Source organism: Salvia splendens, chromosome 16, assembly GCF_004379255.2.
Source record: "Salvia splendens isolate huo1 chromosome 16, SspV2, whole genome shotgun sequence".
NCBI classification, from domain to species: domain Eukaryota; kingdom Viridiplantae; phylum Streptophyta; class Magnoliopsida; order Lamiales; family Lamiaceae; genus Salvia; species Salvia splendens.
The window spans coordinates 22,952,076-22,976,970 of record NC_056047.1 but is presented as its reverse complement, the minus strand read 5'-3'; the positions used below and the strand labels follow the sequence as shown (position 1 = coordinate 22,976,970).

The window sequence follows — 24,895 nt, the reverse complement described above, 5'->3', positions numbered from 1 at the left end:
TATGACTAAATTTTATTAAAAATATTTGTGACCACTGATTTATGGTGTTTGAGAAAGGGAGGAGTCTCATTTCAAAGACAATTAAAGATTAGTAATTATACTATTTGCCATTTCTTAATCGTGGATATTTACATTGGATACATAGCCACATTGTCACATGAGGTTTTTAGGAAAAAAAAGTTGACCAATTAAGTAAATATTAATTCATAGTGAATATATCGATATTCTTATACCGTTATTCTAGACTTTATCAATTAATAGCTCTCCATGTTTGTCTTACATTTATTGATTTGGGTAAAGATTTATTAACAAATATTGTATATACAAATTACCCTTATATTTTAAACCGGTTTTTATTTAAATCAATTTTATTATTTTCTTACTAATTTATCCTTTTTATCTTTATATGGAAAATTATGAATATGTGGAAGATCAATACAATATATATGGAAATTTCATAAATTAAGAAAATTAAAATTTAGGTAGCCAAGATTTTTGCTTATACATATGTTTTAAACAAATAAATATACTACTACTAATATTTAGTACTAAACTATCTTTAAATTCAAAATTATAAGATAACATATCTTAAAAAATTTTATACTTATTTCTTGTGTATTTAACAATAAAGTGATGAAAACAAAAAAAAGTTACTTTATAATTTTAAATTAATGTTACATAGTATAAATTTAAGGGGAAAAAACCAAAAATTTAAAAGAACCAAGCTCCAATATATCAATTATATACGAATAATATAGTAAAGACTAAAAAAAATATGAACAATTATTAGTATTATTTTAGTGAACGATCATATTAGAAAATAGTATATACATCTAGTTGTTTATATAGCTTCAAATTTTAGTGATAAGTTAATAAAATAATTAAATGTGAATGATTATTACTTTTTTTTGTTTAATTAAATATAAAATATTTTTTTCCCTCACGGGATTTTATGTGATAGTACTATTATTGTTTTGTGAGTTAAATAAAGAGAGAAAAAGTAAAATAAAAGAAATAGAGATAATGTTATTTCTATTTTAGCAAATGTGTCATTTTTGTGGGACAATTAAAAAAAATATTTCATTTTTAATGGAACAAGTGGAATACTTTTGTTGGATGATAACACTAAGAAATTAAGTATATATACATATAATCGTTTGTATGACTTAGAATTTTAAGAATTATTTTAAAATAAAATAGTTGGATAAGAATGGTTGTTATTATTTCATTGGATGATAACACAAAAAAATAAAGTATGTGTACATCAGTACATGTAGTTGTTTTTATTAACTTAGAATTTTTAAAGATTATTTCCTTGGATGATGACACTAACAAATTAAATATACATCCACGAAGTCGTTTTTATAACTTTAAATTTTATTGATTATTTAATACTATTAGCATTTCCAATAATCGGCGTCACCACCGCGACGCCGATTTTTCGCCGACGCCGGTTTGACGCCGAACCATTGGAACCGGCGTCGGCGAAATCGGCGTCAAAATCGGCGTCGCCATGCCGATTCCCGCGCTGACGCCGGTTCCGACGCCGATCCTCACGGGCGCCATTGTGCGTCCCGGATCGGCGCCAAACCGGCGTCGGATTAAAAATTTTTTTTTGTTTTTCGAAAACACTATATATAAGCGCGTTGAAGAGGATTTAGTTGAAGAGTTGTGGGCGCGGAGGATTGCAAGGCGTTAGTTTTTATGCAAATTTATGTAATTTTTTAAATGTAATTTTTTTAATTATTGTACTTTTTTTTTAAAATTAATGTACTTTTTAAATTTTAATATTATTATTCGAATTTTCCGTATTTGTCTCGTAAATTAAATTCCGTATGTTGATACGAGTGTAAATTAAATTATATAATTGTTATTAGTGATGTGGATAGGTAGTGTGAAGGCTATGTGAGGGCTATTTGATGTCCAGTTGATGTGGCAAGCTGATGTGGCAGGAGAATTGTAGTGCTGATGATGTGGCAGTGTGAAGGCTATTTGAGGGCTATTTGACGTCCTAACCTATTGGAGATGCTATCAAGGATGCGATGACTAATATAATTTCGTCAAATTATAACGCTAGTATATATACATGTAATCATTTTTATAATTTTAAGGTTTAAGAATTATTTAACAAAAAATATTGGATGTGAATGACTAATATTATTTCGTTGGATAATAACAATAAGAAATTAAGTACTATATATACATATAGTCGTTTTTATAACTTAGAATTTTACAAATTTTTTATTAATAAAATAATTGAATGTAAATGACTATGATTATTACGGTTAATGATAACACTAAGAAATTACATATATGTGTTTTCATAATTTTTAATTTTACATAATATTAAAGTAATTGTTTGAATGACTATGATTATTTCGTTGGATGATAACACTAAGTATATGTACATGTAGTCGTTTTACAACTTAGGATTTTAAATAATTTAAATAAAATAATTGAAAAAGAATGACTATGATCATTTCGTTGGATGATATTACTAAGAAATGAAGTATATATACATGTAGTTGTTTTCATAACTCAAAATTTTTATAGATTATTTTATAATAAAATAATTGGATGCGAATGATTATGATTATTTCGTTGGATAATAACACTAAGAAGTTAAGTATATATAGACGCAATCGTTCTTATAACTTAGAATTTTAAATATTATAAATAATTGGATGAGTATGACTATGATTATTTCGTTGGATGATAATACTAAGAAATGAAGTATATATTCATGTATTTGTTTTTATAACTTAGAATTTTAAAAATTATTTAATAACAACACAATTAGATGCTAATGATAATCATTTTTTCTTTGGAAGATAATATTAAGAATATATATACATATAATCGCTTTTATAATTTTAAATTTTAAATTTATTTTATAATAAAATAATTTGGTATCAATGACTACGAGATGAGTGAATTAAATATTGGTATTTATCAATTTTAAAACAAACTCAAACTTTATATAAACTTTTATATTATTGTTTGAATATTAAATAAAATTCTCCATTTTAGAATGTAAGTAAACTCGAATCCTTTTATAGTAGTAGTATTTTGTAAATTTGAAGTGAAAGTATAGTAAATTTTTAATTAAATTTATTTTAATTTATTCCTAACCAAAATATATTCATTTGAAAATTATGAAATCATGAACCATATGAATCTAGCTAATTTGTAGGGGGGAGTTTAAATTTTTATAAAATGGAGAAGAAATATCTTCATTTTTGTTAATTGAAGAAGAATTCATGTAACGGTTAGTATACATAATTAATTACTAATCATATCTTAAATGCATAAATATTGGTTATGATAAACTTAATCTTTCTTAAATAATCAATAAAAGGGTAGATATGTAATACAATACATTTTCAAATGTAAAATACCTTAAATGTCCAATTTTGTATATACAAATTTTGTTAATTTATCACTACTCTTAATATAATGACCTCTAGATATGCTTGCCATATATTAATACAATGACCTCTAGATATAGCGTCTTTCTTTCCAAAATTATAGAAACCGGACATAATTACGTTTGACAAGCTCTTTCTTCATATTTATCAATTATCATCATATAGTCAAGATAATTATGTTAACCAATTTTCATGACACGGTTAATGTCTTTTATTCATAAAATTCCGATTAATCCTAACTTAAAGAAATTGAAAAAAAAATTAAATCATGAACTTTGACAAAAATTTGGTATCTCCCATAAACTTTAAAATGAGTCTAGAATATCACAAACTTTTCACTTTGTTTGGTATTTCTCATTGCATGTCTATCACCATATTTGACTAACTTAAGAGGCTTTTTTTAATCATACTTGGCCCAATTAAATAAGTGTGATTTTCCACGTGACTTTTCATCTTACTTGTTATGAACTTAAAAAAGTGGTTTAATATATCATAAACCCTAAACATATCACGATTGCCTACATAAAATAAGATTTTGATGGAAAAATATTATTTGGGTCAGTTTAGGAAATACCAAACCAAGTGCAAAGTTTATGATATTCAAAACCAATTTTAAAGTTCATAGGAAATACCAAACAAATCAAAACGAATTCGTGTTTACTTCTTCAATTAAAGGGGAGAGAGTTTTAAAGTGAGAACCGAACGAATCAAAATGAATTCGTGTTTACTTCTTTAATTAAACAGAGTACACTTACAAAAGAGAATACTAAGAGAATAAAGCTATGCCCTTAATTAAAATCAATACAAGAACATAAGTATCCATAATTTACAAATGTGAGAGCACATAAATACGTGTATAGTAGGCCTCTCTTTTCGGCCCAGTAACGGAGAGCTTTGGACCGGAAGTAAGCCCAACATTTTAAGAACAACCCACTCCACTTTCGGCCCAATTTATATTATGTTTGGAACCTGCAACACAAAAACAAGATTCTTTTAAACCTCTGCAAAATCAAAACCTACAGCCAAACCCTTTAAGTACTAACCTACAAGGGGGCAGTAGCTCTTTTGACCTTGTGGAGCTAGTATTGTCTTCCCACATCCCTCACCCAATCTGGGACATCTTGGAACAAGGAAACAAATGGATTAATTAGCAGTGTACTTACCTCTTGAAGTAAAACCAAGGTTCTTAAATTAAAGTGCCGCAAGTGAATCAAATAAGAGATATGCTGCAAATGAAAACAAAACTGCAGCAATAACCACTTATTTCTCCTAAGGACACCACACTCAGCCTATAAGAACCCCCACACCACCTCCAAAACTCCCCTCCTTCACACTTCGTTTTTCCCAAGATTGAAAGTGGGAGAGCTTGGGTAAAGTTTCTGCAGGATTCTTGCAGGCAACCCCTACTCCCCATAGGTAACATTTTCTTCTTCCTTCCCACAAGTATTTTCATGCTCAACTCAAGCTCACTCCTTTTCCCTTTCACTGCAACTAGGAGCTTCAGAGAGGGAGTGAACTTTGAGAATTTTGGAAACTGCATTATCAAGAGGTAATCCCCATATTCTGTTTAATTTCCCAATTCCATCCCACTTTTAGCCAAGAGCATGAACATGTAATTTATGCATAATCTGCCTTAGAAAATTCCGTTTGAACACCAAGCGAAGCAAACTAAATTAAAGCTCGAACTTTTAAATAATCGGAATTAAAACCAAGAACTTATCTCTTGGGGTGAATCGGGGTTGTTTCGGGGACTGCTCCGGGCGTCCCGGGGGCAGCTGAAGGCCTGAAGGTTTCCGGGGCTGTTCTAGCGTCGACAGCAACCTCCGGCGAGGAGACTACACAGCAGCGGCGCGAATCACCACTGGGGCTGACCGATGGTAGCGCCGTTTGCGGCGGAGGAGTCCGACGGCAGTGATGTCTACTGTGTGACGGAGGCAGCATCCTCTAATTCAGAATTGACGACTACTCGCCTGGAAGAAACACGGCGACGACAGTTAGCGGCGGAGGGGAGGTAGGCAACGGAAAAAAATTTGGGGATCTTGAGGGAATTTGTGAAGGAGAAGGTGGGAGTAGGGGTGGGTACCGTGCCATACCGCATACCGTACCGGAAAGTACGGTATGACAAAATTCAATACCGATACCGTACCAAATTTTCGGTATACCGAAATTCCGGTATACCGGAAATTCGGTATGATATTTTTTGTTAACGGTATGGTAACGGTAACGGTATACCGAAAAAAAACCTATTGTGTCCAAAATATTTAAAATAACAATTCAAGTGTTCAACTATTTAAAAAAGCCCAAAACAATAAAACTTCATCACAATCAAATCTTGTTCATAGCATTCAAATTAATAAAACTTCAACATTCAAATCTAAAACAATTTATGAAGTCATGATCAACAACATTATCTTCATTTCTTGCAACCTCGTTGTCTTCATTTCTCAAAATTGCACAAAAAATCGTTGAAGATGACCCCGCATTTGATAACCTTTATTAATAGTCGAGCATAATCACAATACACAAACAACCAAACCAAAAGAAATGTATGGAGTGTAAAATCCATATATCAAAACACCTAATAATTAAGAGATTAAGTTGGATGTATATTAAGTGTGAGAGATAACCCCATAAAGAAGAAAAAGAAAGCAGTTTCGAGGATGAAAGAGTTACTCAAATGGGCTTCCACTGCTAAGGTCACACAGACAGACATTCTAGATTTAATATGACATTACACAAAGAATCATATACTAAATGGTGTGAGTTAATACAAATTCTTTCAAATGTGCTCTGTTGAAACATATTCCCGATATCGTATTTCCAATCTTCTTTCGGTGTTATGTGCTATTGTGTTTATTATATTTAATAGGATGAGTTGATAAAAAAATAATTCAGGTTAATTTCGAATTTGTTTGAATAAATTATCATTTGAATGTTTAATTTTATTGTATTAATTGATGTATTAAATTTTTTTAATATAATATATATATTACAACATATTTAATATTAATATATATCTCTCTCTCTATATATATATATATCGGTATACCGGTATACCACGGTATACCGGTATACCGTGGATTCGGTATATACCGAAGTTTCGGTATACCGTGGTATACCGGAATACCGTGGATTCGGTATACCGCGGTATAGAAAAAATGATACCGTTACCGTACCGAAACACTGCGGTACGGTATCATACCGTACCGGAAACTGCGGTATACCGAAAAATCGGTATTTTCGGTATTTTTCCGGTACGGTAAGTCCGGTATTACGGTATTTCGGTATAATTTCCCACCCCTAGGTGGGAGGAGGGAGAAGGGAGTAGTTCCTTTGGACTCTTTTCTTTTTCTTAATGGGCCACTAACTTTATTTTGTGTTAGGTTCCATCATTAATTGACTTGAACTCAAATTTTAAAAGGAGGGATAAAGTGGGTTATATGATTGTAGGCCACTTGAATAAATATTTAAGTCGATAAGTAATCGTGGGGAATTATTTAACCAAATTCTGTAATAATTCGAAGGGCAAATAATATCATCCAACTGTGAAATAAATATAATTGTGAAGGTAATAGCTGTGATAATTTAATTATGCACTTCTAAGCGGCCGACCGGCGTCGCCCGCGACGCCTTGGGCCGCCGCCGAATAATCGAAAAATATGCAAAAATCGAGACAGTAATTGGAGACATAGGATGCTTGCATCTTATTTTGTTTTATTGGAAAAGTTGTGTTGATTTATGCATTATTTAAATGTTAAAGGTGATTCCTTGCAAGTAGGACGTGATATCAAGGGAAAGGAAATAATTAAGGATTAAGCGATTGAGGTGGACATTCTTTTCAAAATGTGACTTTTAGCATGAATATGTGAAATTTTCTATACATGTTTGCCATGTCATGTTTTGATTTTTTATGAATACCTATCTGCTTGGCTAAGCCAATTATGTTTAATCGAATTCGGGTCCCACTAGGGCCGCAATCCCCACTCGGACTAGTGTACACATATGGGGATCGTGAGCTAACTTTCGGGTTGGTCGGTCCAGTGACTGTCGTGGAATGTGGCCACATTCCCGGTTCACATAGATATGGTATCTATGTTATGTGATTGCGCAATCAATTTTACGAAATTAAAGGAATTTTAGTGACTCGGGCCTTTTTAAGTAAAATCTCGTGTTCACTCAACTGTGGCTGACAAAACTTAAATGAAACTTATGTTTTTGGCAATATGTCCACTGAGTATTTTAAGTACTCAGTCCTGCATGTTTCTTTTCTAACGTGCAGGTTGAACGGGAACGAGAGAGCGAAGGTGTTGAGCAACGGAAATTAATAAGTAGTATTAGGATGCCCCAAAGAAGTGTGTCTTCACACATACTTCCTTGTCTTAGTCTCTTCCGCTGCATTAGAACTTTGTACTAGGAGTTTATGAACCTAGTTAACGTAGTTTGACTTTATTTTGACCTTGTACCCCTTTCGCCTTCGAAATCAAGGTTTTGAACTTGACTTATCATCTATGTTTATTTATTTTTTATTTAAGATTTGTTTAGTCACGATATAGCTGCGCTCACTATCACTAGGGAGCTGTGGTCGTGAAAAAACACTGTGAAAAAAAGGTTTAAGTACTAAGAAAATCATCACCTATTCATCTTTGAAGGGAAGTCAAATTGAGCTTTTAGATGTAAATGATCCTGCTTAAACAAGAGGGGAAGTGTTTTAAAACTATTGAACCTTTATTGTAGCACACAAAAGTCAAAGGAAAAAAAAACAATTGCTATTTAAAGAGAGAAGAGAAAAGTTGTAGAGAGCATTTAGCTAAAGAGTTGAAAGTATATGTTACTGTTTCATACATTTGATAAGGACAATTTGCAATGGAATGTGATATTTTTTGCCTACGATGACTAGGAATATTAATGTAGACTACTATATAGATGCAAGGACAATAAGGGAAATAAATAGATTTGATAAGGTCAAAATGTCATTACCTATTTAATCCTTATTTTATAAGTTTCCTACCCAACAAAGTGGATTTATTAGAAAAGAATTAACTAAGATATCAAGTGTGTGTTATTTAAATTAAATATTTCCTTAACTTGGTTGTATATCTTGGTACTAGCTAACCTAGGCATATCCTATATGACTTATCAAATAGGAGAGACATTAATTTCCTTGTAATATTTTGTACTTTGTAGCTTGGTGTTATTCCAATATTAGAAATTCTCAATTCCATTCCCAAATCAATGAAACACACTATCCCTAGATTATATACTCCCTTAGCCCCAAAAAAATATGAACTTTTTTTTTTCGTCCGTCCCAAAAAAATGTGAACTTTCTAATTTAAAAAATTCAAACAACATATTACCCATACAAGTCATTTTATTTACAATCTATACAATTACCATTAATAACTCATACTATTACAATAATGTGGACCACATCCTCAACTAACATTATTTCCACTACTCCCTCTCTCTCTCTCTCTCACCCTTCCCCTTATTTATTAAAACTCGTGCCGATCTCATTGTTCATACTCTTTGGGAACGAAGGGAGTACGAAACATGATTTAATAACATTTGTCGATCATAACAAGTTCGTATACATTGATTGTTGAATCAATACAAGTACTCCATCTGTCCCATTAAAAATGAAACGTTTTCCTTTTTGGTTGTCACATTAAACGTTTCTTAAAATAGAAACACTATCATCTCTTTTACTTTATTATCTCCTCATTAACTTACGAAACAATACTACAGAAATCTTGTGCCGAAAACAAGTGTTTCATTTCTAATGCACATAGGGAGTATGACATACGACTTAAATCACTCATCGTTCACTCACGTTCAGACTTAAAATCGAAAGATGGGAAAAGACGGGAAATCATATTTAACAATTTTTTCGGGACAACACTTGCAACAATCCATCACACCCATTAACTATTCAAAGTCCCACCATTTCATTACTCAATTTAAATATACAATTAATAAAAAAAACTCAATTAATAAAACTTCATTAAAAAACCCGAAAAAGTTTCTTTACAAATTCCTAAAAATTAAAATTGACATAATTCAAATCCTAAAAACTAAAATTTACACAGTTTAAATTCTAAAAACTGAATATTGCATAATTTTAAACCTAAAAACTGGAAATTACATAATTAACATCGACCTCTTTATTTTCTACCTTATACAATTTGTGTCAAATAAACAAAAATTCTCGTAACAAATAAAATATGAATTTTTCTATATATATGATGAATAAATATTACTTAGCATTACAAATAAATTATTTTATAAAAATTCCTTTATAAATTAAATAAGTTGCCACCTGGCCCCAAAAAACATCCTACAATCCGAAATAGGCTCCTGCATTATTTTAAAATGTTAGCCAACTCTACGTAGTGAAATTTAGTAATTAAACCAAACTTTTACCGGTCCACTATAAAGCTTGTATCTAGAGTCTAGACTATGATATTAAGGTTTTGCTAAATTAAAAGATTATTTTAACAATTAGCAGTATTGACGATCAATAATTTTAAAAGAAAAAAAAAACAAAATGTATACTGTAACTAATAACGTACTAGATAGAGATCAAGACAAAAAAAATTATATCTAGTTCTTAGAAAGTATACCATAGCATTATAGTTTTAGGCAACCCTACTTATTATAATCATCATCACACCTTATAAATTGAAACACAGAAACAAAACAGCCATCCCACAAAATACAATAATGCTTGAGCTATTTACAACCCTAACTCTATCTGCAATTTTCGCCTTCTTATTGAACAAATGGAAGAAATCCCAAAATAGCAAGTCAACGAAAAAACCGCCACCTGGCCCGCGAAAACTTCCTATAATCGGAAATCTCCACCAAATCAGCAATCCTCCCTTCCGCTGCTTCCGAGATCTATCCAACCAGCACGGCCCCCTAATGCACCTCCAGCTCGGCGAGTCGACAGCTGTCGTCGTCTCGTCACCCGAGCTGGCGAAGCAAATGCTGAAGGACCTCGACCCCGGCTTCGCGGACAAGCCACGGAGCACGGCCGGCGAGATCATGTTCTATAACTACAGCGACATAGCCATCTGCCCCTACGGCGGGTATTGGAGCCAGATGAGGAAGCTCTGCATCAACGAGCTTCTGAGCCCGAAAATGGTGAGATTCTCCCGATCCATTCGAGACGACCAGCTGGCTAGGCTGGTCGAGTCCCTTCGCGAATGTTCTGGAAGGGCTGTGGATTTGACGGAGAAGATATTGTTTAACTCCAATTTCTTCACTTGCCGCGTGGCGTGTGGCGGCGTGGTTGAGGATAATGAGACGTTATTGAGGCTCATTCTTGAGTCGACTCAGGTTGTTGTGAGCTTTGAGGTTGCGGATCTTTTCCCGTCGTGGAGGATTGTGAGTGCGATGAGCTGGACGAGGCGGCGGCTCAAGACGATGCGGTGCAAGCTCGATAAGATCATGGATGACATCATCGACCGGCATAGGAGAAATCGACTCTCGGGGTTGGGGAATTCGGAGTTTGGGAGTGAGGATTTGGTGGATGTGTTTCTTAGGGTTCAGGAGGAAGGGAAGCTTAGGTATTCTATCACCAATGACAACATCAAGGCTGTGTTGTATGTAAGTGGAAGTGGAATAGGCTTGTTTAACAACTCTATTTTACATAAACATACAACTTTGCGAAAATGCAGGATGTTTTCATAGGTGGAACTGAAACTTCGTCGACAACAATTGACTGGGCGATGGTGGAGCTACTGAGGCACCCTCGAGTCATGGCCAAGGCACAAGGTGAAGTGAGACAAGTGTTGAATGGGAATAATGCTGAACATACTTTCAAGTATCTGAAATTAGTGATCAAGGAGACTCTGAGGCTGCACCCACCGGCTCCGCTAGTGCCTAGAGCTTGCAAGGATGAACAAGTGATCAATGGATACACCATACCTGCGGGACAACAAGTGTTTGTGAACATTTGGGCAATGCAGAGAGATCCGAGGTACTGGAATGACCCGGAGAAGTTTGAGCCCGAGAGATTTGAGGATCAGTCTGTTGACTTTATGGGGGGTGATTATCATTTCTTGCCCTTTGGAACTGGAAAAAGAATGTGCCCTGGGATGACGTTTGGTTTGGCTAATGTGGAGTCGGCTTTAGCCCAATTGCTCTATCACTTTGATTGGAAACTTCCAGGAGGAGTCAGGGCTCAGGATTTGGACATGAATGAAAACAATGGGGTAACTGCCGCACGGAAACACAATTTGTTTGTAGTTGCCACTCCGTATAAATAAATAGTTGATAACCAACTATTGATTTTCTCATATAATGCTACTATTTGTAACTTTTGGTTCTTCATAAGTTACAATGTAGTGTCCTCTTAAATAAAAGAAAGCATTATGTATTATAACATTTCTTATTTACTCCCTCCGTACCATTAAATATGCAACATTTGAGAATCGGCATGGGATTTTATGTAGTGTTATTTTTTGTGTTAATGAAGAGAGAGTAAAGTTAGAGAGATGAAAAAGTAGAGATACCGTTACTTCCATTTTAGGAAACGTTTCATTTTTAATGAGACAATCCAAAAAGGAAAACGTTTCATATTTCATGGGACATAGGGAGTATAATAATTTTTATAAAATTTATCACCATTTCTAATAACTGTTGATTCTCCTGTGAATACACGAGTAATCATTTTTGTAAGTTGTCAGTTGAGCTAAATACGGCTTGCTATTTGTGTGGACCTACACGTTGCAAAAAGTGAGTGGAAGTCCGCAGGGGAGAATCGTGGCCGATGTCATGGTGGCCTTCAAGTTTGTGAAGCTCGAGTGTGTCTCGATGCTCCATACATAAAGGGACATTTCTTAAGGATGCAGCGATGGTGGCCTAGTTGGCGATAAAAGGAAACCATAGAGTTTTCGAGTATTGCTCGGGGTGAGCCATGCATGCGACACTTAAAAACTGATAAGATGTCCATCCGAGATAATGTGGCCTAGATAATCAATTGTAGATCTACAAAATAAAACACTTGGCCAATTTAGCAAAAAACTAAGAGCATCTACAATGGTCGAACTAGTGTCCGTCCTAATGGTCGCACTAGCGGTCACCTCATCAGCATTTCTTAGACCGGTCCTTCCTTTTGCAGTGGTTTCGAAGTAATGTCCGCCTTATCAATTTAAACTCATTTTTTCATTTTTATAATGTTATTGTTTTTTTTTTGTTTTCAATTACTAAAATACCAATATATATTAGATTAAACACAGAAAATTTAAACAAACACCTACATTATACTCAATTAAAAAAAAACTACATTATACTCAATTTAAAAAACTACGTTACAAAATTTTAAAAAACCTACACTAGTTATCTAAATCTAACTTCTTGCTCATATTCTCAGTCATCTTCTCAATCGTCCAGCACTGATCCAGAACGGTGGTATTTGGAAGGTTGTTGGTTAATTCAAGTACCAACCTATGCTCGTAACTCTCGCGAAAATCACCAAACTCCTGAAGTGCTGAGGCCACTAGCTAAGTAGACGACACATGCGGAGGAGGCCATCCAGATGCGGTCTCCTTCCCTCTGGCCTGGGCTTTGGCAGTCTTGTTTCATGTGCTTCGACCGGTACTCGGCCATTGCCTTCTAGGTGACATCCTCCATGCTCTTGCCGTTGCCCCTTCCATCCCCCAACTTTGTGTAAATATCTCTGAAGTTGTTAACGTGGAGCTTGATTCGATCCCAGCACTTGTGGAGCAGCTCCTTGTTCCGCATGTACGCCCACACAGGCTTCACCGTGTTGTACCTGGCCTCGATCCGATTCCACATCCTAGTCGTCGTCTAGTTGTTGGCGTTGATCGAATCCTCCGATAAATCGATGTAATGCCCCGAAATTGTTTTAGTAGAAAATAGAAATTAAATAAGACTTAATTTTAGTTATGTGTATTATGATGATGATGATGATGATAATGATGATAATGATGATGATAATGATGATAATGATGATGATCTCCAACGCCATCACTGCTCTCTCTCCGTAGCTGTACACCGCAGCCCGGAAGTCGCAGGTGAAGTCGTCGTGTCTCCGGCAGCCCATGTCATCAACCCCACGTCAAATTTCCATTAGCTCTTCTCAATGTTAGAAATTGAATCTTCACACCCACTTTCAAAAATAGTTGAAATTAGAGGTTAGATTCTTCTATAAGCTCTTTAATCTTGTTTATAAGTATAGTTTTGGTGATAATTGAAGTGAATTGTTGGCCCAAGTTGAATGGGAAAGAGAACTAATTTTTTCCTTTTGTTCTAGCTTTGAAAATTATGATTTTTGATTGAAAGTATTGATGAAATAGTACTCAATTATGGATTTACTTTATGTTTTAAGCATGAAAATAGATTTAATTTGTGGATTTTCTTGGAACCAAAAATTAGGGTTCAGGGATTTGGGAATATGGCAGTATTGATGATTTTGAGTAATTGGCTTTGAAAGTATGCAATTGGAATCATATTATGATATAGCAAGCATGAAGGTGATAGAAAAATATGACTTTGGGATGATATGTGACCGTAAGCTCTTGACCACGATTTTAAAGATATTTATTGATGATTTTTATACTACGTGATGTTGGGACTGCCTTGAGGTGAAGTTTTATGTTGTTTGTTGTTTCATATAAAAATTGAAAAATTGTTGAAAGTATACGGCAAAAGAGTTTTAGTCTGTTAATATTTAAAGGATTTGGTTAAAGTTTTAGCCTTAAAATGTCAATGGATTGAGTTTAGTTATGAAGCAAAGTGCCTATCCCATATTTGAAAAACTAAATAGGTTTCTTTTACAAAGAAAAATGGAACTTTGGGATTTATATTTTTTGGACAACTGAGTATAACTCTCTTTTCTCGAAGTTTTTGATTAGTATTGCCAAAGTATTATGTTATTTTTGTACTATAACTGCGACATGTATTATTATGGTTAACAGGTGGCATATCAATGAAGAAAGTAGTTTTTGTGTGATTTATTGGTTGTTTGATTTGAAAGAATTTTAGTTTTGGGGGATGGTTTATCAACAAGAATTGAGAGGTCTTGATACGATCATGGAAGCCACGCATCAAAGTTTGTACCTGCGGCTGGCTTCAACCAGTATTCTGCCTATTAAGATGATGTTCAAAATCTCCGAAAATGCCATCAATGTCTTCGTCTTCGAAAGAGCTTTGCGTGGGTACAATGCACGTCTCAATCGGAGTCCGGTGGAGAGAGTTATGACCAATTTACTAAAGCCACGCAGAAGAGATGACGAGTCCAGAGAAAACGCGTGGCCGGGCGGAATGAGGCATGGAAAACGCCCGGGCGGTCGTTTTGCACATTTGGGCAGAAAGAACACCCGACCGGGTGTTTTGCACCTAGCAATTTACCCGACCGGATGAGATGACGCGGCCCGTAGATTTCGTGGGCCTTTTCCTTGAATTTTGGACCCTTAGTATAAATACCTTTTGATGTCATTTTTCATTCTAGACTTTGCTGAATTAAAATTACTACCCTAGTGAGTTTTCTCTTTGAGGATTGTATCCAATTCCTTCCTGGAAGGTTGCTTGTTTCTCTCTTAGATTGATTCAAGTAGAGGTATGCATCAATGGAGGTGTATCCATTGAGTAGTGGAGCCAAGGGGTGATTATAGTTGATGAAAGTTGCCTAGGGTTGTTTCCATCTTTTTGGTCAAGGTCCTATGGTTGTAATTCTAATCCCTCATCATATACACATGCTTTCATTTCTTATCTACCAGGTTTCTTTATTTTGGATCTAGTTTTTATGGCTAGATCCACCATATCTTTGTTTGATTTTGTGTTTTGTTGATAGATCTACACTTGTGGTACATTTCTTCGGAATTATATGGATCTAAACAATCAAGATCCTTATCAGGTCTTATTGGGGTAAACTTGGGAATTATATGAAATGTCTTGGTTGAAAATTAATTTTAAGAGCATGAAAGCTTTAATTGCACGAGTAAGTAGAGAAAAAGAAATGAGACAACCTATAATTGATTTAAAGTTTATCTTGAAGTTGAATTTTGAGCTCTATCTTTTCCTAATTGACTTGTGAATAACTTTCTTAATATGAAATGTGTTTGAAGTATAGAAAAAGAGTACTTATTGAGGTTTAAAGTTTTGGGACAACCATGATATATTTACATTTATCGAGATTTTTGATTATCTACATTGTAGTAATTTCTTTCTTATTGACATAGAATATTTGGAAATGCTTTAACTTAGAATATGGGATGCAATGGCATTATTTTGGACAAAAACAAAATAGCATAACGGGTAAATAGATGGTATGAGTTATGAGCTAATGAAAGCTCAAAATCTAAGTTCAAAAAGGCAAAGGAGAGTTGATAGTCTGTATTGATTTGTGCTTTGAGTTTTTAAATATTTATAGTATGTGTGTTTATTTTTTTAAATAAAGAGGCAAACCAGATACAAGTACAAGTAAGAAAGGGGAAGGACAAGATCTTGGAGTAAACGAATGAGTAAATGAGGTTTTATTGACATGTACAAATAGTGTACCTATATTTTAGAATTTAATGTCTTCTACTTTGATAAATATTAGTATGCGTCTTTATGTGATTGATATAAGCTGAAGATATATTTGGAATATATGAGATTTCTCACATTTTATGTGATACTGTTGAATAGTCGAATAATGATCAAAGTTTGTGTGGATTATATAATTCAATGTGATGTACAGGAATGGTGATATTGAAAGGTAAGATGATTGAGAATTTTGGAATTATATACGTTGAAATTGTGAATTGGTATAGTATATGATATGTAAGGTGATTTAAAAGTATTGAGCAATGTGAAAATGGATATGAGATGTACGTGTTACGCCCCGTTGCTTAAGTTCAGGGTATAGTTGGCATGCCATAGGACAGCAGTACTGCACACATGTTTGATCATTCGTGTTCTGGATAACTGAAGCGATGATCCATATGATATGTGTTAGGTTTAGTATACTGGAAAGCATGTTTCGAACGAGTTCGCACGAATAGAATCTTGCTTGTGTACGGAAAAACTCTACAATCCACTTTTGACCCGATTCAGTATCATTCAAGCAGTTTGCACGAATAAAATCAATATATTATTACATTGTATTTGCTTGTGCGTTTATAAGACGTTTTATAAACATTTAAATGCATAAGAAATAATCAAAGCCTAAGTCTTTTGCTTAGTAGACTGGTCGTGGGCTGCACTCACTTTAAGGTACTACAGTCGGTTCTAAGCAATGCTTTGCAAAAGAAAAGAAGAATTTCACAACCTAGATAGGCTTTTGCTACCTATCGTGAAAGGTTGCAATGTCAGTCCGATTATTTCTAAGCCTTATTGAAATAAGATGACGTTGGTGTGGTATAGCACTGAATGGATCTAACAGCAAGACGAGTCTTTATGCTATCTACTGAAAGACGAGGTCTTGATAATTAATTTCTTAATTTACATACGTTAGCATTGAGCATACGACATTGAGTATCTACTACTTTGACTTACCAAAGGTGCGGGTTTTTCATCACCCAACGATCCAGGTATATTGTGTAGTGGTGATCATTATCTAGCGGTGCTAGGATTGCTATTATGTTGAATCGTGCGCGAGGTGAGTCTCGTTTGATAATGTCCTCAAGAAGAGCTTGAACAAGGTTTAATTATTCGGAAACTGACTAGTTGGAGTTTTATTACTCTATGAATAATAAATAAGTGTTTCTTGCTAAGTCTACTCTTGGAATTAATAAGATGTTAATTAATTAAGTCCATAGCAGACTTTAATTAATTAATGGGCATTTATATCTTAAGCGCGAGAAATAAATAATAAACAAAATGGAAACCCAGATTACTTGTAATTTCGGATTTGGATGGGGAGTTCAATATTACTTCTGTAGTGGCTGCTCGTAATATTCCAATATAACCTTGTATTAAATTAGGGGTTCAATTTAATTAGTAAAAAGCTAATTGGGGGAGCCCATATCCAAAACCTTCCATAGATCCCTGATTGGGCCCAATATGTAACTATTATAAATAGGAGAATAAAGGAGACAGAAAATTAATGGATTTCATAATACAATTTTCGTCCCCCTCTATTTTGAGAGGAGCTCGAAAATTCTCTCTCCTCCTCTGTGGGGAATTTCTGTCTTCGTTATTTGAGTCCTAGTTTTTTGATAATATTAGCCCACCCTGATGTCGAGATACAGTTCGGGACACCAGTCAGAAGATCTGTGGTCTAGTATTGAAGATCATCGTGGAGAAGGCGCGAGCAATCGACGATTCTTTGAGAATCAAATCGGTAACTCTAAACCGTAGAATTCATGTTTAGGATTTATATTCTATGAGCATGAATTATTTGCGTTCTAGCATGCAATTCTGTGTTAACATGTGAATAGATTAATCCCGTAATCGGTCAAATAGATCCCACGTCTGATTTATTTGTTTTGTACAAGCCTTCCGCTGTGCAAGGGGCTTCAAACCCCAACAATATGTTGATAGTTGATATGAGCCTTGTATGGGTAATATGTGACATACGTCTTACGATAGGCCATATGGGAGATGTACAACATCTGATAGTATCTGACACAAATGTATATAGATGTACACATCTTATAATATCTGACACAGATGTATCTATGACAGAGGCCCTCATTGGGCTACTTATATTGTCCGTGTACTCGTGTCCCTCACTAAGCAGAACCTGGGAGGCTGAATGTGTTACCTATTTGAGAAATGATAGTTGTGCTTTAACATTAATTAAATGGATATAATTATCTCATAGTATATACTCCCTCCGTCCCATTAAATATGCAACATTTGCTTTTTGGCACGAGATTTTATGTAGTGTTGTTTTGTGAGTTAATAAAGAGAGAGTAAAGTAAGAAAGAATAAAAAGTAGAGAAAGTATTGTTTCCATTTTTAGAAACGTTTCATTTTTAATGGGACAAACCAAAAAGGAAAACGTTTCATTTCTAATGGGACAGAGGGAGTATATATATATATATATATATATATATATATAGGGTTTTAATCCAAACAAGTATCTCATTAAATCAAGAAATACAGGCCGAATTTAGACCATAGGATTAGGCAATCTAATCTTGAGATTAAAAGATCTGATGGCTCCCATAATTGTCCAATTAAGTATATTTTATTCACTTACAATTGTAAAAGGTTAATTATGTAATTCTCGTTCCTTCGTCTGTTCCTCCAATTCCTATAATCATGCAAGTTACTCGTTCCATTAACAAATCATAGCGTGATTTTGGACTTGAATATTCCTAACTCATGTGGTTTTTCCATATTCTTCACCTGATACGCCATTAAAAAATTTCTATGCTTCTTTTCGTGTAGATTCATCTGGATAGTTCATTTCTCTCCGTCGCATTTGTTTTCATTGGTAAGTTATGTTATTTTCATCATATCTTCTCCGTCGCAATTTATGTTTTCATTGTGAAATGTATATATACAAGTTATTACTATTATTCTGTGTTTCTGTTTTTTGATTTCATAAGTTACAATTGTTTGCTTTTATTTCGCAGTGTTTTTCTGCATATTATCTCCATAAATAGAAACCATAATATCCCCTAACTCGGAGGGAGAATCAAACCCCGATGACGTTGTAGAGAATACATGTTTTGATCTTGGTTCGTGAAGCAAGACAATGATTTTCGCCGACGGCGTAGTAACTTCTACAGCCTAGAAGAAGAAACTAATTGATGAATTTTATGGGGCTGAGTCACCCCAGGAAGTAGATGTTCAACCACCTGAAGTTGGTAGCACAAAGGGATCTGGTAGTAGACTCCCCTCAAGAGTGGAGAAGGCTTTGAAGCTTAAGAGGAAGCCTTTGCGTCAATGCAAGAAATGTCAGGAGTGTGGTCACCACGATTCAAGGAATTGCGACAAATTCAAATAGAAAGAAAAGTGGCGGTCTAGAAGAAATTCTGAAGTTTGATACCATGTATTCTTTTTTTTTGAGTCCATTTTATTTGCTATGTAATGTTGTTTGAAATTACTCAATTCGTTCAGATTTGTATTAGGCATTCTGATACTCAGTAGTTTTTTGTCATGACTCGAATATTGGATTATTATGACTCAGTTTACCCATAAGTTTCCATGACCCAAATATTCATCTAGTATGACCCAAAAGAATAGATGATGTTTTGGGCATTATAACGTTATTCTTGTACTCAGTAGTTTTATGTCATGTCTCGAATATTCGATTATTATGACCCAATTTAGGTCATGCTTTCTGTTGTTGTATATTTTGACACAGATTATACTAACAATTCTATGACTCATATATGCACTTTACTATGACCCGGTCTATGGAGTACTGTTAATAGCATCAGTTATCGTCCAACACATCCAATAGGGAAACAATCAAAGGGCATTGCAATGAAATTTTTTCGCAAGTTATAGATGAAACAGTATACAGTTTTGTTAGCTATCCTCTAGCCGAGTAAAACACAATTCAAAATCAAGGGTAACACTATCCCTAAAGAAACGAACAAAATGATCCACTAATTTAAACTACGCAATAAACATTTGGAGAGATCAATAGTTTGCTATCATGTTTTCTACGTTGATCTTTGTTTTCTTGTTCTCCTTTGCATAATGTTTATATGCCGTCTCTTTATTCAGTAGCGCGCTGTGATTATTTTCTGCCAACATCAACACACGGTTGTATTTAGCTCTTAAATACAGTAGAGATAATCAAAATAAAAATGCATTTAAATCCAGAAATGCAGCCCAAAGCTTGACCCTAGGATTAGATGATCTAATGGTCAATAATTAACCAAAAACACGGAAGGTCATAATTAAACAATTGTTGGTCATATTATAATATTTTGGTTTAATGTCATACTAAGATCATTTTAGGTCATGATTCATTAGCATGACCCAAAATTAACTAACTATGACCTAAAAGTGCCCTACGTATGATATTGTTCTGCGAATATATATCTACATTGTTTGTACCTTTTCTATACCCGTTTGATGTGATGCAACGCTACCACCGTTAAATGATGTACCAATTATTGTTTTGCGTTCCTGGTTCTCACTCTATAACAAACATATATATCAACATATGTATAGAAACTCAACAAACATTGCAGTACCTATAGTTTTTTAATGACTTTTTAAATTTTGACATTTACCTTTGATGCACACAAAAGTGCTGCTCCAGTACCAACACTTATAACTGATTTTTCAGTGTTCCGGCTTTGAATCCTTCCTATATCCGTGAAGCTACTAATCTCAGCTACAGACTAAAATAAATATTAATATTAATGAATGTGTACGTATGTTAATGATGTACAAAAATATTTGTTACATATTGTACGATATGGCCATTTTAGTAACATATTTGTAGCAGTAATCAATAAGGTTAAACTATTATTACACAAGAATTACCTTGTTTACTCCATCATGTGGTGTAACAGCACAATTTTGAATTTCTTTTATGTGTACTTTTTCCTTATTTCATACCGAGTCTTCTTGCGAGATCACCCTGCAATTCACGATGGTTATCGAATCGAATTCTTTATATAATGGTAAAATACAGCTAAATAATAGATAAATTATATTACAGTTATATTCAAAGCTAGACATGGCTGCCAAGTTTTAACACGGCCGAAGATTTCTCCAACAATTACACCAAATGTATTAAAAACATTTTGGGACATACTAAGTGAATATGTAGGTCATGAAAACATATGCTCAAGTTTGGTAAGCACAACCTGTATTTGGGTCATACGTTTAAATCATACATTGATAATATTTAAACAATTCAATGAACATTTTTGGGTCATAATATGCGATTATCGAAGTCATAAAACCATATAAATAATTTTGGTCATAATAAGCATTTAATACGTCATACGAGTATAGCATACATATTTTAATCATTAAATAAATAACAATTATTGGGTTATGCTAGCAGAATTTTCGCAAAACGACGTTATAGCTTTGAATGATTTTGTGGGATGTAGGTCATGGGATACTACAAACATCTAACCTTTTCCGTCATGAGTTGAAGATCCAGATGCTCGAGTATTCACCATTGTTGTATTTGACTGTTGGTTCTCCTTGGTCGTCGCCTTCTGGAAACGGGATAGGTTTTTCTGGGCAGAAACGATTCTTGTGAGCGGCCGCTTTATGTGTAGTAGCCGATGAATCTTAGTTCGAAACGATTAATGGTTGGAGCTTTGTATATTTTTGCCGCTTCGTATGCCCAGAAGTAGTTGTTGATTTAGTGAATAGGGTTTTTTGCGGTGGAGTAGATATATTGGGGGGGAGATGAATTCAATGTAGCGGGAACCGAAGAATCAGGTTGATGGCGTGTGGAGTAATGATCCCACGAATTCAGCCTTAAAAAAAAGAAACGGCGGTTTAATTAAATTTTTAGTACCCAAATTACCCTTTTATGCCTCAATTCGACATTATTATGACCTATTAAAATCGTTGACAAAATCAAATCGTGGCCGTTCACAAATAGATTGTCCGCTCCAGATTTGGTCTGTATTTTTATACTTAAGGGCTTCTTTTGGTAGATGAAGACCCTATATATATATATATATATATATATATATATATATATATATATATATATATATATAGGGATATGATCAAAATAAGTATGTGTTTAAATCCAGAAATGCAGACCAAATCTTGGCCCTAGGATTAGATGATCTAATGGTCAATAATTAACCAAAAACACGGAAGGTCATAATTAAACAATTTTAGGTCATATTATAATATTTGGGTTTAATGTCATGCTAAGATCGTTTTAGGTCATGCTTTGTTAGCATGACCTAAAAATTACCTAATTATGACCTAAAAGTGACCTAATTATGATATTGTTCTGCGTTTCTGTATTTAAATCTAGTTTTGCATAGATCAAAACCCTATATATATATATATATATATATATAATTTCGGGATGAGATGTGTTTATGGGATATGTTATATTGTGCTATATGTGTTATCTAGATGTGATTCAGAGATGATATGTGCCTGAAATGATCCAAAGTGTAGTGCATATCTCAAAATTTTTGTATTGTGTTGATTGATATATTAAGTGACAAGTTAGAATAATATGTTATAATTGTGCTATAATTGTGGCAGGTATTAGCTTGATTTAACGGGTGACATATCTTATGGAAAGTTGAAATTTGAAAGTGAAATATTGACAACTGATTTGATGGAAGTATTTGAGCGCTAAAGGTGTTGTTTATTTGATAAATGTATATGTTTTAAAATGATTCAAATTGTTGTGAATGACAAAAGTGTTTATTGTGCTGATTAAGTCTTGGAGAGAAAGTAGTGCAATTTTTATCGCCGTGCTTTCCCAGCGGGCCGCTGCATGGTGTTCAGCAGTCGCTGCCAATCATCCTGTAGCTTCTGTCACTCGATCAGCGGTCGCTGCACTTGTTTCAGCGGTCGCTGGCAATCATTCCGTAGCTACTGGATCTAACTCAGCGTTCGCTGCGCACTTCTCAACGGACGTTGGGCGTATTTATCTTTTCAGCTCTAATTTTCAAAGTGGACCGCTACAGGAGCAGCGGTCGATGGCTGAAGTGCAGCGGACCGCTAGCTCGCTCGAATACTCCAGATTTCCATCTTCGACTTTTTGCTATCTTTTTATGCTCTATTTTGCATATTTCTCACAAAACACGTCAATATATCAAAATAGATAAAGTATGCAAATAATGGACATGCAATGCAACTTTGACACCCAAAACGGACCAAATAATAACTTTAAAATAGTGTAAAATCCGAGCGTATCATGCTTGCAAGTTCTCCAATGTCTGTGTGAACTCGATCAAGACCAGTGATGACCTGGTGACTTGTAACATGTGTGGTCGACATGTGGTCTTGGTCTGGTTGTCTTGGTTTGAGGGGAGGATTGTGGGGGCAAACAATATTCCATATTGGAGAATGAAGTATATATATATATATATATATATATGGGCTATCCCAACTCCATTAGTATGAGGCCTTTTGGGGAGTACCCCAAGAGCAAAACCGTGAGAGCTTTGCCCAAAATGGACAATATCATACTAACAGAATTCGAGTGTGCACCACAGATCCCCAACAAATAATTTGATAAAACTACAGCAAAGTGGAATATGGAGTTATGAAATACAACAAGAGGATGACGAGCAAAGATCCTTCTGCAAAGCCAAGTTAGATATTCTCAGAAATCGATGAAAATTCAGTTGTTAGCCAATGGAGGAGAAACTTATAAGCTTTATAAGAAATTCTCCAATCATAAGGATTTTAATACATTGAAGATAAAATATTTCAACAATGATAAATCTATTATGCTAGCGGAGAATATAAACTGTACTTTTTTATTAGTGGCTCTGTATTACGTTAACAAAGGGGCCAAATATGATGAAATGGAAATGTGTATTGAGTGTTATATGAAATCTCATGAGAGATGGTTGAAAGATATTGAGGCAGATTTTAAAAATATTTTTGGTCCTTTCAGTTCAATTTTTAAATCTATTTATCTAATATTATATTAAAATTTTTAATATTTATATATATTAAATAGAAAATTAAATATTTTTTATATTTAATTATATTATAGAATAAATTAATGAACTGTCCAATTAGATGTCAAATATGAAGAAATAATAGATACTCTCCGTCCGCCTCAAGTGAGGCACTTCTTTTGGGCACGTGATTTTAGGTAGTGTTATTTATTATTTAAGAGGAATTGGTAATAAAGTAGATTAAGTGTAAGTGATGGATTTCTTTTTGTATATTTATTTTAATATTGCTTCATTTGAAGTATTTTTAATTTTAATATTAATAATTTTGTTAATAAAATATTAATTCTTTAAATTTACTGATTAAAATTTACCCACAATTTAATAAACTAAATTTGAATTCTTTTTATTAAATGTTATGCATAATTTAATATTTTGAAATTTTAAAATTCTAGTCTGTTCATCAGAAAATATGCCTTGGCAGTCAGAGACATAATGTTTTCATGCTTACTTCCCACTATCACAGGCACAACTCAATCCTCACAATGTAAACAATGCATAAAAATTAGACCATCTCTCATTTCCTTTGAAGGCAAACATAACAACATCAACTTTAAGATAAAAGAGGTATACAGAAAGAGAGAAATAAAGAATTAGTCTTAATTTTAAAAAATCCCCAAAATTAACCTTTTAATTCGAAACCCTAGATTTAACAAATCAAAAATTAAAGTTGGAGGCTGGTGAAAAATGTGGTTGTTCTACCGACGGGAAATTGGAGGCCGCCTTGCTGGTCCGAGAGGACAGCACCGCGACGGAGCTTGGTGGGAAACACTGTCTTCTATGAGAATTGAGGGAGATGGAGGGCTTATCCATCCACCTTCGATGTGGTTGTCGGAAAACATAGAGAAAGATGAGAGTGAAGGATTGGTGGGGAAGAGAGAGAAGGTGGTCGTCGGAAAACATGAAAGAAGATGA

The 24,895-nt window shown here is 34.1% G+C and overlaps 1 protein-coding gene and 2 long non-coding RNA genes across 3 annotated transcripts; 2 read left to right on the top strand and 1 right to left on the bottom strand.

The window, feature by feature from the left end:
* Window positions 1–4,132: 4,132 nt before the first annotated feature.
* On the bottom strand, window positions 4,133–5,465 carry LOC121770724. The gene is made up of 2 exons (XR_006043844.1): window positions 4,472–5,465; window positions 4,133–4,397 (listed from the first exon to the last, which is right to left on the bottom strand). It is a non-coding gene; the product is annotated as an uncharacterized LOC121770724 (long non-coding RNA).
* On the top strand, window positions 4,889–7,959 carry LOC121770725. Its single transcript, XR_006043845.1, has 2 exons — window positions 4,889–4,977; window positions 7,708–7,959. It is a non-coding gene; the product is annotated as an uncharacterized LOC121770725 (long non-coding RNA).
* A 2,103-nt stretch (window positions 7,960–10,062) lies between these two features.
* LOC121771349 (premnaspirodiene oxygenase-like) lies at window positions 10,063–11,698 on the top strand. The gene is made up of 2 exons (XM_042168131.1): window positions 10,063–11,036; window positions 11,108–11,698. The coding sequence occupies exons 1-2, from the start codon at window positions 10,149–10,151 to the stop codon at window positions 11,696–11,698; spliced, it is 1,479 nt and encodes a 492-aa protein (XP_042024065.1). The 5' UTR covers window positions 10,063–10,148.
* Window positions 11,699–24,895: the final 13,197 nt, after the last annotated feature.